This window comes from Arachis duranensis, chromosome 6 (assembly GCF_000817695.3).
Source record: "Arachis duranensis cultivar V14167 chromosome 6, aradu.V14167.gnm2.J7QH, whole genome shotgun sequence".
In the NCBI taxonomy this organism is placed as follows: Eukaryota; Viridiplantae; Streptophyta; class Magnoliopsida; order Fabales; family Fabaceae; genus Arachis; species Arachis duranensis.
The window spans coordinates 103,860,575-103,876,870 of NC_029777.3; the positions used below are offsets into that span (position 1 = coordinate 103,860,575).

The following is a 16,296-nucleotide window of genomic DNA, read 5'->3' on the forward strand; positions in this document are numbered from 1 at the left end:
CTTAACTATGTTTATTTGTATTAAATAATTTTACAAATTAGTTTAATCTCGAATTATATATTGTGTATTATTTTATATATGAATTTTTTTAATATTAATATTTTTAATTGTAAATTATTTTTGAATTTATAAATTTAAATAATATTATTATAAAAAAATTAGTAATTATATTAATTTTAATTAATTAATTAATTAATTGAGACCACAACAAAGACTAAAGTTAGTTCTTTTTAACGGGAAAAAGAGACCTATTTTGAATTTATATTTACTGTTTAAGACGCAAAAATTAATGTGAAATTACTTTTTATGATAGGTAGGTCATAAACAAAAATTGGGATAAATTCCTTACTGAAATAAATAATTTTTTGTTGAGCCTGAATTTCAAACAATTCTTCTAATTAAGTTTCATGTATTTTTATTTTTAAGAGTTTCAGGTTTTTTTTCTCTTATATTGATGGTTAGTTGTATAATGTTGGTTTCCAGAATTTTCTCCTCTCCAAAAATATTGGGACTAGAACTTTGGTGATTTCCATTAACACATTTATTTTTCGAATGATTTTATCTTTAATATTCTTAAAGATTTCCAAATATACTCTCTAGCCCTCTTCTATCTAGATTTGCCCCTTGTCGCCTCTTAGTCTCTGTTTATCTCTCTCGCATTGCCTTCCAAAATCACCATCCTCATCATCTTCATTTTTATCTCACCTCCCTCACTTCATCCCTCTTTCTTTCATCATACTTACAGATATATTATTTGTTGACTCTCTAAAACAGTTTCTAAAAACATTTTTAGTCAAAAAGTTTAATCCTCAATAAATTTTAATAATCAGATTAATTTTTAAATTTTTGTTTTATTAGACAATTCAATCTTTAAGTCAAATTTTGATAAAAAAAATTAAACAAATCAATCTATATCATTATTTAATATATATAATAATATATAAGAATTTTTAAAATTTTTAGTTTTGTTTTTTATATAGATGAATAATATAATGTGTGGATTGATTTATCTAACGAAATAAAAGTTTGAAAACACTTATTTAAAAAAGAATACAAAAAAAGGAGTTGCTCTTAAATCAGTCTCTGAATCTCTGGATGAAGAATTCAGTGATGATTTATCTAATGATGATTTTGTTTTGTTTGCTACAAAATTCAAGAGAATGATGAAGTAAAAGGAACGAAACAAAGAAGGCAGCTTAAGGAAATCTAAGAAGGACTTAAACAAAATCATCTGTCACAACTGCAGAAAAGTTGGTCACTACAAATTTGACTGCCCAAAACTGAAAAAAGAGGACAAGCCAAAAAGGAAAAAGAAGAAGGGACTCATGGCGTCTTGGAAAAACTTGGAAAACGACTTTGAAGAAGATGATGAATCTGAGCCAAATCCCAAACCTGTCTCATGGCCGATCAAACTGATGAGGTTTGCCTAGCTTCCAAGAGAAAAGACAACATGTGGTATATGGATAGCGGATGCTTTAGGCATATGACCGAAAAGTCTACATTCTTCATCAAGCTTGATGAGTATGATGGAGACTTTGTAACTTTCGGTAATAATGGTAAAGAAAAAATAGTGGCCATAGGTAAAATTAGTAAGAACTTCTCTTCTTTCATAAATGATGTCTTACTTGTTGATGGATTGAAATATAACCTACTAAGCATTAGCCAATTGTGTGATCTTGGATATTTGGTTCTTTTTAGAAAATTAGATTGCTTAGTTATTTGTGAGAAATCCGGTGATATTTTGTTTGAAGCAAAAAGATGCAACAATGTGTATGGACTCACTCTAGAGGACTTTAAAGATAAAAAAGTAACATGTTTTACATCTATAGAATCTGAAAAATGGCTTTGCCATAAGAAATTAGGACATGCTAGCATGTACTAAATTTCTAAGTTTGTTAAGAAAATTTTGGTTAGAGGAATTCCAAATATTAAATTTGATAAAGATATTATTTGTGATACTTGTCAATTAGACAAACAAACAAAATCTTCTTTTAAACCCAAAGATGGAATCTCCACTAAAAGGTCATTAGAAATATTGTATATTGATCTTTTTGGAACTACTAGAACTCAAAGTTTGAGAGGACAACACTACGATTTGGTGGTAGTTGATGATTATTCAAGATGTGGATGGGTTCTTTTCTTGGCTCATAAAAACGATGCTTTCTATGCCTTTTCTTTGCTTTGTAAAAAGATTCAAAATGAAAATGATTTAAAAATTGCCCACGTAAGAAGTGATCGTGAAAAGGAATTTGAAAATCAAGATTTTGAAAGATTTTGTGATGAATTTGGAATTGCTCATAACTTCTCATACCCTAGAACACCTCAATACAATGGGGTTGTTGAAAGAATGAATAGAAGCCTTCAAGAAATGAATAGGACAATGCTTTGTGAAAATGATATTCCAAAATTCTTGTGGACTAAAGCTATAAATATAGCTTGTTACATCCTAAATAGAACCATCATTAGAAAAGGCTTGAAGAAAACTCCCTATGAGCTATGGAAAGAAACTCTCCCTAATCTTAAGTACTTTCATGTTTTTGGATGCAAATGTTTTGTGTTTAACAACAAAGAAAACCTTAGAAAATTTGATCCAAAATCATATGAAGGAATGTTTATTGGGTATTCAACCATTAGCAAAGCCTATAGAGTTTACCTTAAAGAATATATAACCATTGAAGAGTCCATACATGTATCTTTTTGTGATGTTAACTCCATACCTAGTGTAATTTTAGATGATGATGTAGGAAGTGAAGCAGAAGCAAGTCCTCAAGTAAATCAAGCAAATCCTAAATCTGTCCCAACTATGAAAAACGACAATCCAAAAATAGCTCATCAGAATAGAGGAGACATTTTCATTTTGTCTTCTGACCAAGCTAGAGAATCCAAAACAGTGAACTCATCCGAAACTTGTCAAGGCAAAGCCTCCTCCCAAAAGTCACGTGAATGAAAATTTTTGAAGGATTACCCTCATGAATTCATCATTAGTGATCCTTCCCAAGGGATAACCACAAGATACTCAAGCAAGAAGCAAGTGGAAGCAAGCAACGTTGCCTTCTTGTCCTAATTGGAACCTCTCAATGTGAAGCAAACTCTTGAAGATCCCTCATGGATAAAAGTCATGGAAGATGAGCTTATTCAATTTGAAAAAAATGAAGTTTGGACACTTGTACCATATACTAACGGTAAAAAGGTAACCGGTATTAAGCGGATTTTCAAAAATAAATTGGGTTACCCAAGGTTACGATCAAGAGGAAGGCATTGACTTTGATGAGTCATTTGCCCCGCTAGCAAGAATGGAAGTAATCCGTTTGCTTCTTGTCTATACTGCCCATAAGAATTTTAAAATGTTCCAAATGGATGTTAAATGTGCCTTTCTAAATGGTTTTATTGATCGAGAAGTATTTGAGGCTCAACCCCCGATTTTGAAAATAAAGATTTTTCTAATCATGTTTTTAAACTTTCAAAGGCTCTTTATGGGCTTAGGCAAGCTCCAAAAGCTTGGAATGAAAGGTTTAGTGTCTTCTTGTTGCAAAACAATTTTCAAAGGGCTACCGTCAATGCACTCTATTTATAAAAGAATTAGGAATCCAATGATGACATGTTGCTTGTTCAAGTTTATGTGGATGACATAGTGTTTGGTTTGGCAAATGAATCCTTATGTGAAGAGTTTGAAAAATTAACGACTAGCGAGTTTGAAATGAGTTTAATGGGAGAATTAACTTTCTTTCTTGGTCTTCAAATCAAACAAACTCCTAGTAATATTTTTATTCACCAAGAAAAATATGCCAAAGAATTAATTAAGAAATTTGGTTTAGAAAATGTCAACCCAATGGGAACTCCCATGTATCCAAACACTACACTTGACAAGGATGAAAATGGCAAAGATGTTGATGAAACAATTATAGAGGAATGATAGGATCTCTCATGTATCTTACTTTCTCTAGGCCGGACATTGTTCAAAGTGCGGGTGTATGTTCTAGATTTCAATCTCACCCAAAAGAGTCACATATTTTGGCTGTTAAGAGAATCATTAGATATATAAAAGGCACATGTGATCTTGGCTTATGGTATCCAAAATCTAATAAGCTTTGTGTAGAAGGTTATTGTGATGCAGATTATGCGGGAGATCGAGTGGATAGAAGAAGTACTTCGAGAATGTGTTGCTTCCTTGGAAGTTTCCTAAACATGTGGTCAAGTAAAAAATAAGCTACTATGGCAATATCCACAGTTGAAGCTGAATATATATCCGCATCTGCATGTTGCTCATAATTAATATGGATTAAAACCCAATTAGAGGATTATAAACTAAAAATTGATAGTATTTCCTTGTTTTGTGATAATATGAGTGCAATAAACATTTCAAAAAATTCTGTATTGCACTCTAAAACCAAGCACATTGAAGTAAGATATCATTTTATTAGAGAGTGTGTGCAAAAGATTATTATTAATATTCAATTTGTAAAATTCGAAGAGCAACTGGTAGATATATTCGCAAAACCATTATGTGAAGATAGATTCTGTATGCTTAGAACTAATTTGGGAATGAGGGATTTCAATTATGTTGAATAAATGGTGTTTTTCCAGTTTCTGTGGGTTTTTGTCTCGTAGGTTGGAGGGAGACAAAACTGAGCAAGTGATAAACTCTTTAAACGGGAAAAAGCCAAATCAAGTCCAAGAATTCTGGTACTCTGGGCCCAAGTATGTTACAGCCACCTTTGACTTTGTGTAAGACAAATTCTGTGATATGGGTTTATTATTTTTAAAATCATAAATTTCTTATTTGATTTTAAAATATTTTATGAGTTCTCACATCATTCCTTTTCAAAGTTTTATCAAGGTCAACTTGTCACCACTTTTCATGGAAAGTCTTTTCAGTTATCATAATTTATTTTTTTAAATTCCTTTTGTTTTGAATAACCATTTTATTAATTGCTTTTGCTTTAAAAAAGAAACTCTCCACTAAGCATTAATAGCGGTTGGCACCTAATCTCTCTCCACCTTCCTTCCTCTTTGCCATTCTTCATCTTCTCTTTCTCTACTCCTTTTCGTTCAATATGAGAAAGAAGTTACCCACAAAAAGGAGTACCAGAACTCATAACCCCTCCAAGAATCCACCTTCATCCAAACAGCCCCAAACACACACTCATATTTATATCCATTCACACTCTTCTTCCTCTCATTCATCCCATTCCTCTGAATCAATGGCTCAAAAAGTGATTCACCAAAAGGGTTCATCTACACGTAAGGAAGCGGCCTCCTCCTAAGGAAAGGGAGCAAAGGGCAAAAGGCCCATGAATGAAGAGGATGAGCCTCCATCTCCTCCTCCATGCCGTTCCTCACCACCACGGCGCTCCACTCCACATCCCTCTGGACGCTCTGCACCTTCTCAACGTCCGACACAAAGACCTAGGCATTCTAGTCTTCATAATACCTGAAATCCCCCCAATCTCGAGTTACTGGACTTCAAAAATAGATATGATAAATCTCACTCCCATTATAATCCCTTTCGATTCATATCCTGTGCAGCCTGAGTATTTCATTTTTGCTTCACCGAGAATCAAGAAAAAAAGTTCCAATGTCTCATGCATGGAAGAGGAACCATGAAAAACATGAAGCCACCTTAGGTCAGAAGCTTATCAATGGTCAGAATCAATTCTTGGGGCCAAAGTCAAGATCAATGGCCAAGATTAAAGAAAATGAATGAAAAAGGTTGAAAGAGGCACATGCAAACAGATTCGGTTTTTCTTTCTCTCTCTTCTTAGTTCGAACCGCTACTACTCTAAGGTTGAAGAAGAAGTTGTTGGGTTGATTGAACCGGTTTTAACCTTGGAAGCTTCACCCTTCTATATTAAGGGTGAACGGCCAAGATTTGAGATCAAGGAGAGTAAATGAAAAAGCACAGAGTTCTCATATCTACCCAAAAGCTGCCTGAGTTCTTCTCCTTCAATGAAGCTCATTTAGTTTTTTTTTCTTAGTTTTGTCTGTTTGAGTCTCATGGTAAAAGGCAAACATGGTGAAGTTTGTAAGAAAAAGCCAATGAGAAGTAAAATGTAGTGAGCAAAATTAGAGAAAAAAGTCATAGATGTCTCAGAGTTTCTTTGTACATCTTTCTGTTGTGAGTCATGATCCTGTGGAAATTTTCTTACAAGTTGGGTTAGCACTTTGCTGTTGAAAGCTAGGTTTTGAGTCCTAGTCAAATTTAGATTGGGTTTAGAATCTGGACTTGTCCCAAATAGGAATGGATAGTTCCTAGGGAGAAATTGGTGTTTGTAATCTTGTGAAAAGATAGTGAAATTTCATTATTATTGTGATGGAGACTGGATGTAAGCTACATTGTACCTAGTAGCTGAACCAGGATATATCTGGTGTTATTTCTTCTTTTCTACTCCTTTCTTTGTTTCTGTTAATCAGGAGACAAAAACAAAAGTGTCTCTCAACTCGGCACGAGACAAAACAAAAGTGTCTCTCAACTCAACACGAGACAAAAGCCAAAATATCTCGTGCTATTTTGTTGAAAAAGGCTAAAGTAAGATTCAGCAAAATGGGGCTAAGATTCAACCCCCCATTCTCTTAGTCACTGATTACTATCATTGATTGTTAAGATTTAGAATTTTGTATAAAAAATAAAATTGAGGAGAAGTGTTACAAAAAAAATTTGCTTTTGTTTTTCTAATACATGAAAGAAGATATAATTAACTAATAACATTATTAATGTAAACGTCACATATTTGATTAACTATTAATGTCAAATTTAACGGTAGGACCATATTGAACCTGTTTAAAACGTTTTGGATGAGAAATTAAACTTTTAAAACCTTAGGGACCAAATTAGAATTTGACTCAAATATTGAGGACCAAAATAGCACTTTACCGTACAATTAAATATCATACACAAAATTGATATAATGAAAAGTCTTTTTTTTAACAAAAATGTTATATATATACAAAAAATCAATTATCAAATCAGTTATTATATATTTGGACTAAATCTTTAAAGTCATCTTTTGGATTCACAACTTTCGTCATTTTAATCCTTCATATCCAAAATTTACTATACTGGATCGATCCCCAAGATTCAGGTCTAGTACCATATTAGTTCTTGGATCTTTTTTAACACTGAGTCAGCAAATGAAGTACTGAATTAGCTTTGACTTGTCACGCTAGACACAAAACAATGTCATTTTGTTTTGGTGCTTAAACAAGACAAAAACAAGAAGATGAAGAAGAGTTTATACGATATATATGTACAAACCATTTTACCTATTCTCATTTTCTAAAACGGTCTTGTTTTGTCTTGTTTAAGCGCATAAATGAAACGACTAACCATGTGTCTAGCATGACAAGTTAGAGTTAACCCAGTATTTTATTTATTGACTCAACGTCGAAAAGAATTTAGAGACTAATATAATACCTAGAGCTAAATCTCGAAAACCAGTATAATGAATTTTAAATATAAAGGAATAAAATAATGATGAAATTAAAGGCATAAATTTTGAAAACCACCATAAAAATTTAGTCATGTATTTATGTATATTTATACAAATCGATTTATAATTTTTTTAATTAAAGAAGCAACTACTAAAATAATTAAATGTATCATATCAAACTTATCATAACAGAATAATTAAATTTATTTACAGTAGTATAATATTTTTTTATGAAAAAGGAGCATCTAAACTAATAAACAACAATAAAAATATTAAAAAAAAACTAAAATCGGAACTTGTCAATAAATTTTAATTATTAATTTTGCAAGACAAAGGAAATGGATAAGTAAATTAACAGCTTTTATTTGCTGCAGATAGAAAGAAAAACAGAAAACCCATTATACTTTTTGTTTTGCTTTTTTTCTTTTTTTGTGTTATTTTAACGTTTTCAGTTGTATGGAGAGAGAGTTGATATGAATTATCATTAACAAAACAAATAATAAGTTCGTTCCTTAGTTAAGCATCATAATAATCACCAATGTCTAGATCTTATTTGTTCGCCAACAATCTTCCTTTTCCAAATTTGAAAACGGTTTGTCTTTTCCTTTTTGATTGTCATATTAGTTATGAGAAAAGAAACAAAAAAAAAAAAAACAAAAATGCGAAGTTGAATTCATATGTAGGAAAGTTATTATCATTACTTTCAATTCTTCTCCTTGAGTCATTTTGTAAAAAGCATAAGCATTATTTTCAATCATTCCCCTTTATTTTCTTCTAACTAAGACTTCCCGTTCCTCTTTTTGTTCATCTTTTGGTTTTCTTTTCCCTCAATGCATGCCTCAAAATCATATATTTCCTCCTACCCGTCTCAAAATGTGCACCTTAATTTCACGCATTGCTAATTTGTAATTTCTAACCTCTTTTTTTTTTTATGGAAATTGTTGAATAGGGCTAGACCTTATTCATTAATTTTCTTTGTTCATCATGGCTTATATCTAAAAGCATTGGATTCTACAAATTTTATGTTCTAGGTTAACAATGCTCAAGCAATTTCTTAGCAAGAAGTCTCAAAAACCGCTAAAATATGATTCGGAGAAGTCGAGTCGAGGCGACTCTTCACCTTCCACCATTGATTCGTCATGCGCCCTTAGAACGGGCTGTTGGTCGCACATTGATGAAGATTCCTTAGCACAAGCTAGCACCACAAAAGAATCTTCAGTTCCATTATTTCTTTTGATGAATATGACAGTTGGGATTACTCAACCTTCCATGCCATTCAAGGATGTTCCCAATAATGATGAAAAGTTGAATCTATTCATGAGTAAGTTGAGCCTTTGTTGTGTCACATTTGATTTTACAAACCCTAATTGCAACAAAGACATAATGATGCAAAGAGATCTAAAGAGGAGAATTTTGATTGAACTTGTTGATTTTGTGGGCTCGTATGATGGTAATAACAAGTTTAATGAAACTACCATTCTCGCCATGCGTGGAATGTTTACCATAAACCTATTTAGGGTTTTTCCACCGAATTATAGTGACGATGGCGAACCTAGATTCGACTCGGCCTGGCCTCATCTCCAATTTGTTTACGAATTATTGCTTAAATTCATCACTTCACCGGGCCTAGATGTAAAACTTGCGAAGAAATACATCGATTATTCATTTATATTGAAGTTGCTCGATTTATTCGAATCTGGAGATCCAAGAGAAAGAGATTGCTTGAAGACAATTCTACATAGGCTCTATGGGAAATTCACAATGCATAGATCATATATTCGAAAATCAGTTAACAACATATTCTACAGTTTTGTGTATGAGAATGAGAAACACCGTGGGATTGGTGAGTTGTTAGAGTTTTATGGAAGTGTGATTAGTGGGTTCACTTTGCCATTGAAGGAGGAACACAAGATATTTTTGTGGAGAGTTTTGATCCCATTGCATAAGCCAAAATCTTTGGGAGTGTATTTTCAGCAATTATCATATTGTATAATGCTATTTATAGAGAAAGAGCAAAAGTTATCAAGCATTGTGATAAGGGGTTTGTTAAAATATTGGCCAATAACAAATAGCCAAAAGGAGGTGTTGTTCTTGGGTGAAATTGAAGAAATTTTGGAATCAATTCATATGGTAGAGTTCCAAAGGGTCATGGTCCCATTGTTTTGGCGAATTGGGTGTTGCATTAATAGCTCACACTCTCAGGTAAATCTTTTATACTTTATTTATCCATAGTTGAATTAATTTAATTTTGATATATTGTTAGTATAAAATAGTTTTGTATGTGTATTTAATTACATACGTCATGTTTGTAAAAATAATTATTTTTTATATTGATTGTATAAATAATCGTAAAAGAAACAAATATAATTTGATAAATATATAAAAACGTTTTATAATATCAGTAAACTCTTATTTCATAAATATAATAGAAGCTAAATGTTTGCATAACATTTTTGGAAAAAAATGCCTTTATGGTCATGTTGTATAGCTTATAACATGGGGCTCTACACATGTCTTTATTGTCATGCTTTGCCAATTTGATTTTCAAAAATGTTTCGTAAATATAAAAACTAGTTGTCGCATATTTATGCATGTTTTAATACAGATATTATTTGAATTTAGTTTTAATGTATTATTAGTATAAAATAATTTTATATATATTTAATTATATAATATTATATCAATAAAATAATAATTTTTATATTAATTCTGTAAATAATTATTTAAAAGAATAAATATAACTAAATATTTATGTAAAATATTTTTCACTATTAATATATCAAAATTAAATTCATATTATTTTATATATTTAAAATGAGGTAAAATGGAGTTTGATCCTTGAAATTTTCAGTTTTCGTCAAAACAATCCATCACTTTTAGAAATGACCAAATTGATTCTTAAATTTACAAATCATGAATATCGTTTTTTTCCTAATTATAACGCTAATATGGATTGTTAAAATACTAATGTGGTACCTGCAACACTAAGGTGACATAGTTAAAACTTCATTATAATTAAATAAGTGTCTTAGATTGGTAAATTAAACTATTTTAGTTAATTGATTTTATATTGATATAGACATTAAAATGAGCTCAATTAACTAATTTGAGATACTTATTTGATTACACTAAAATCTTAGCCACATTATCTTACTGTTAGGGATGCTACACTGGCACTGTAACGCTTCAACAGCAGCTGAATTAGGGACAAACAAAAATTTACAATTTGTAAATTTATGGATCAGTTTGGTTATTTTCAAAAGTCAATGACTACTTTAACGAGAATTGTCGACATATTCATTGTTTACATTGTTTAATATTTTCATTATTTATCTATAATTTTCCGATTATTAAACATTGATGGTTTATTTCAGGTAGCTGAAAAGAGTCTTTTGTTATGGAACAATGAGCGCATTGCGAATTTAATTGCTCAAAACTGCCAAACAATCCTACCTATCATATTTCCAGCTTTAGAGAGAAATATTAAAAGCCACTGGAACTCAGAAGTTGTGACTTTAACTCATAACATTAGAAAGACTTTCTTGGACATGGATAAGAAGTTGTTCCTTTCTTGTCATTCTCGACTCAAGGAGCAAAAGGTCATTTTGAACTTAGAAGCTGAGAAGCGAAAGGAAGCTTGGAAACGACTAGACCATGTAGCTAGTCTCAAGCATCCTCTCATTGGAAATAATAATCATAATAATTCTACTATTTCTTCATTTTCTCCTTCTAAGACCTCATGATCATGGATTTCCCTCCATTTATATGGTGTAACAAGCATTTACAAATATGAATGGTTGTTATTGGGATTGGCTTTTCTTTTTCTCATCTTGTGTGTTTTTTTTTTTATGATGTTTCCAAGCTTAAGCAAGTCAATATGTTAGAATTTCGGAATGTTAATAGATTGGATAGAGTAAGGTTTAAGGTTTAAGTTTTATTTTAACTTTATTTGCAGGTGTAAAATATTTTTAAAATTTGGAGTTATTTTATCCGTGAATTTAAAATTCCTTCACTCATCAAAATTTATTGGCAGGAATAATTTTCGATTCGATCCAATTCTTGTAATTCGTCTAACTCTTGAGAAAAAGTAAATTTATTATTCTAAAGCAAACGAACATTTAGTTCTATAACATTTTATAAATATAATAGCAATTAAATATTATTTTTATATATTTAATAACATACATGTTTAACTGCTACTGAGCTATAGTTCAAATAGCATAGTCTCTTCATACTCACATAAAGGTTGCGGGCTGACCAACCACAAACCAAACACACATATATTACAGAATTTTAAAGTTTCTTTGCTTTGTATTTGTATTTTTTTTATACAATCCTAAAAGTAAAAGACACTAGGATACTAAAACAATGAAATCCTTTTCTGTGTTTTTGGTTAAATACTTTCATTAGGTAGAAACATGATATAAAAATTGTTGATTTTAGCAACAAATCTAATATATATTTGCAGATCTCATTGATTTTCAATAATTATATTATGAAGTTTGAACAATGTTAAATAATAATATCCAGCAGTTACATATGTGGACTTCTTTCAAAGCTTGCATCATGAGCTGCTTTCTCTATTACTTCTTCCACTGAGGAATCCTTTGAACAATAACCTGAAATCCATTACATTTTCATCGTCATCTGTTTTTTTTAGATTATTATTTACGCGGTTAATGTAAAAAGTAGTTATTTTTATTGATGTATTATTACGTAATTATATGCACGTGTAAAACTATTTTACAGTGCATCAAAATTAAATTCATATATATATATTATACTTTGAATGATACCTTCCCAGAGTTTTCCTTGTTTCCAACAATAGTTTGACAAGCTAGCCTCCAAGATTCAGGTTTCTGTAAAGAAACACCAAAAATCAAATGATTAGTACCTAATTTCAGGTTTTATAAATAGTAAAGAATAATCAAACAAGAATTAGTTTAGCTGGATTGAACTGTGTGTGTAACTCATTCAATAACAAGCCTCTGATTGAATATAAGGTGGAGGGGTGCTTCAAGGAAAGAAGTAAGTGAGAACAAATGGCGACAGACAAAATTGAAGCATGGAAATTATGGAGTGATATCCAACATTGATGCATTACGTGACTTCAATTGTATTAGATGATCTTCTTATATTTTAGATATGTACAGTGATATATTGTTGTAATACAGATATTTATGGAAGAAATTGACGTATAGGCAGTTAATTGTATGTCTTTGATGACAATATCAAAGGAGATAAATTAGCTGAATATACGCCACCTCATGAATTCTTCTCTCCTTTTGGGTCGAGTTTGTAACACAAACGATCGAAAAAAAAAATCATATATTAGATAGAAGCAAACTTATTAAAATAAAAATAAGAAAATATATATTTTTAAATTGATTTCATTTTATTTAAAATGAATTGAGATTAATTATTGTGTTTGCAATAACTTGTATAAAATAAAAATTGATTTTGATTGATTTACTTATATAATAATTTGATTTTATATTTTTATTTTTTATTTATCACATAATCTTTTATCATTACCAATAACCACTGTTGTCACTGGAGACTAGACTACTGTTGTTGGTGGCAGGATTACCACCTCTTCCATCTCCAAACTTTTTACTTTTATATTAATACTTATAGAATAAAAAATGATTTTTTTTAATATTTTTAACACACTAAATTATTTTAATTTTAACAAAAATTTATAAAAAAATTGATAAGATTTGAGACAAGTAATAAAGTAAATTAACAAGATTAACAAATCAATTCAATTCTTATTTTCTATTCACTCTAAGTAAAAAAATTTTGATTTATAAAATAAATCAATTACAATTTTATTGTATTCCATACACACCTTAATTAAGGGATAGAATACATGCCTTCTTAAGATATCGAAGCTCAGTATTTGTTCTCTCATTTAAAAGATCCTTTCCTTCAAGTATCTGCAACACACCAATAAATAAATAAATAAATAATTGCAATTAAAGAATGAATAAATGTGGAGAGAAAAGTTTAATGCTGGCCGGCCTTCCATGTACTTTTTCATCGCTTTCTCTCTGTTTTCTCTTGTAAACTAAATATGACTTTTTTTTTCTATCTATTTTTCATTTTTTAGTTTCATCTTTCTTTATGCTTTCATATTCTCTCCAACCAAACGATGGCCCTAAAAGTAGAAAAAAAAATCTTGTAGTAGTTCATTTATGGAGGTTTTTTTTTTCAAGATATTCTTCATTTATGGAGGAACTAAAATATTTTTACTGATATTTGATATTTCTAATTCCTAATATATATAAGCTCCAAACAGTGTTATGCGTGGTGGAAAGAATTTCATATAATAACGGTTCATATTTGGGTTAGAAGTGAGTTTTTTTGTTATATTGTATAATTTTTATTTGGTTTAAAATTGTGAGTTTAAAGAGACTATTTGTGAAACGAATTGTATTGAGGTGTATCATATTATTATTCAAAAGTTTAAAATTCTTCCGGTGTTTATCTTGATCTTACGGTCAAGATCCAAAAACTGTGTAACAAGTCTTGGACTGTGGATTTGACTCTAATCCAATAGATTGCGAATGCAGCCGACAAATTACATAGCAAAAATTTTTTTTTATATATAGAGTGGTTGTTGTCCCAGCAGAACTTGGTTGAATTTTTAACAAAGAATATGTTCTTTTCTTCTTAGTTTTTTCTTGTGTGTTTTTTTTATCCTTAATCACAAAAAAAAATATTTGGATTAGAAGCGGTCCAATTTAAATTTGACCAAATAGTCCTCTTCAGATTGAGTCACTGCTCCCAATGAGCCTTGGCTCTAGTGGCATTTTTTCCCCCTCCCCACCTCATGGTCTAGGGTTCAAATCCTAGAAAATGCAATTGAGAAAAATTGTGAAAATATGTGAGGAGTGTGTGGGTGTGTTGTGTACTTAAAATTAGGAGTTGTCCTAAAAATAAGCTAAATATTCTCTCACAACTTTAATTATTTTTGATATGGATATAATTGTATAACTTTTCACTTTATAAAAAAATAATCAAATAACTACCTGTGATTATTTAAAGTTATCTCCAAAAAAATGACTCAATCTCATTATTCACTTTATAAATACCTCAATATTCAAGTATTTTTTTACAATTCAACTCACACTTAATTTATTAAAAGTTTTATTAATTTAAGTATTAGAATTTCTTGTAAATATTTTTATTGTCTAAGTGAAAATGTCGACAACACTTATAAGGTATTTAGACCTTACCTCCAGCTCCAAAACCACCATCGAGATAACACAATTGTTACTTAATAGAAGAATACTTGTGGGCAAAACATTATATATGTATGTATGTGAGGGAGAGAATTTCAAAATCTCAAATTATAGTTTTAAAAGTTTAGTAAATACTTACATATGAACCAATGATGGAAGGTAAATTGTTTTTTATCCCAAATTTTATTTGAGAAATGTGTGAGCTTCGATAGAAGTTAAATCGAGGAAATGTTCAAAATCATCCCTGAATTTTAAATCGCTATTCAATTTAGTCTTCAACTTTTTAAAATAACCAATTAAATCCTTGAAATTCGAAAAAGTGCATCTCTGTTAGTTCCTTGCAAAAGTATCGTCTAAACGTTGATGATGTGGCATTCCAGTTGTATGCTAATGTGTACCAATCTTAAATTTGATTCAAATTGGTACTTGAAATTGCTTAATATCCAAATTAGTCCATTTTTAATTATAAAACCCTAATCCTCAAATTATTGTCTTCTCTTCTTCAATCTCTCTGATGTCTTCTTCTCTTCTTCGTCCTCTCCACTATCTTCCAGTTCATATTCATCTTGAACTACAACATCAGTACACTTACCTAAAAACTATTTTAATTATAAGTTAATATAATGTGGTTGGATTAATTTTAAACTCAACACATATTTAAATTATATATATATCTTTACAGGTTCGTCCATTAAGCTAAAATGTATTTTTCACTTTTAAGAAGATAACCATTGTCATCATCTTCAAGGTCTTAACATCACTTTCTAAGTTTGTCATTTTCTAATTGAACTCATGCAAAATTTTTTGTGAAATGGGTGTTTGCACAAACTAGTTCTTCACCTCCATCAATCCAACAGAAAAAATTACAATGGATTACACACTGCAAAGTAAAAAATGCAGGTGAATCCAAACTCAAAGTGAAACTATCTTAACATTTTCTTTAGAAGCATAACCTTACCTCATAATTTGGACAATCATAAAATAGTCTATCAGAATTCTCTGTCGTCGTTGAGTATTTTATCACCATCCGAAGTCTGTAATTATAGAAAATGGCGTTCTTACCTTCACTGTTGTACATTCTTTTGCTGACATAAGGTCTCCCTGTAGAGTTGTTCCTACTTGAGCTACTTTGACTTCTCTCTTACCACCCATCATCACTCATGCAGACAAGAAAATAAGATGAACTGGAAGATAATGGAGAGGTCGAAGAAGAGAAGAAGATAGCAGAGAAGTCGAAGAAAAGAAGAAGACAATGGAGAGCTCGAAGAAGAGAAGAAGATAGCAGAGAGATCGAAGAAGAGAAAACAATAATTTGGAGATTAGAGTTTTATAATTGAAAATGGACTAATTTGGATATTATTAAGCAATTTCATGTATCAATTTAAATCAAATTTAAGTTTGATATACATCAGCATAAAGTTAAAATGTCATATCATCAACTTTTAGACGGTATTTTTGGAAGGGACTAATAGAGATGCACTTTTTCGAATTTCAAGAATTTTATTGGTCATTTTAAAAAATCGAAGATTAAATTAAATGGTGATTTGAAATTAGGACCATTTTGAGCATTTCTTCAGTTCAATCTATTATCTATTATTTCTAGTTTTTTTTTTTTTTGTCTC

At 30.4% G+C, this 16,296-nt stretch overlaps 2 protein-coding genes across 3 annotated transcripts in view; one reads left to right on the top strand and one right to left on the bottom strand.

The window, feature by feature from the left end:
* Positions 1-8,465: 8,465 nt before the first annotated feature.
* Positions 8,466-11,170, top strand: LOC107495248 (serine/threonine protein phosphatase 2A 57 kDa regulatory subunit B' kappa isoform-like). The gene is made up of 2 exons (XM_016116359.3): positions 8,466-9,629; positions 10,802-11,170. The coding sequence occupies exons 1-2, from the start codon at positions 8,466-8,468 to the stop codon at positions 11,168-11,170; spliced, it is 1,533 nt and encodes a 510-aa protein (XP_015971845.1).
* A 709-nt stretch (positions 11,171-11,879) lies between these two features.
* LOC107495377 (photosynthetic NDH subunit of subcomplex B 3, chloroplastic) overlaps positions 11,880-16,296 on the bottom strand; it is a 14,704-nt gene continuing 10,287 nt past the window's right edge. Inside the window, exons 4-6 of one of the 2 annotated variants that reach the window (XR_001593473.3) lie at positions 13,279-13,366; positions 12,224-12,286; positions 11,880-12,046 (exon numbers count right to left, since the gene is read on the bottom strand). Coding sequence is in view for 1 of the 2 variants with exons in the window: in XM_016116526.3 (XP_015972012.1) it covers positions 12,011-12,046; positions 12,224-12,286; positions 13,304-13,366 (162 nt within the window). In the remaining variant the exon portion in view is untranslated. The remainder of the gene's footprint in view (positions 12,047-12,223; positions 12,287-13,278; positions 13,367-16,296) is intronic. The other variant, XM_016116526.3, reaches the window with a different exon arrangement.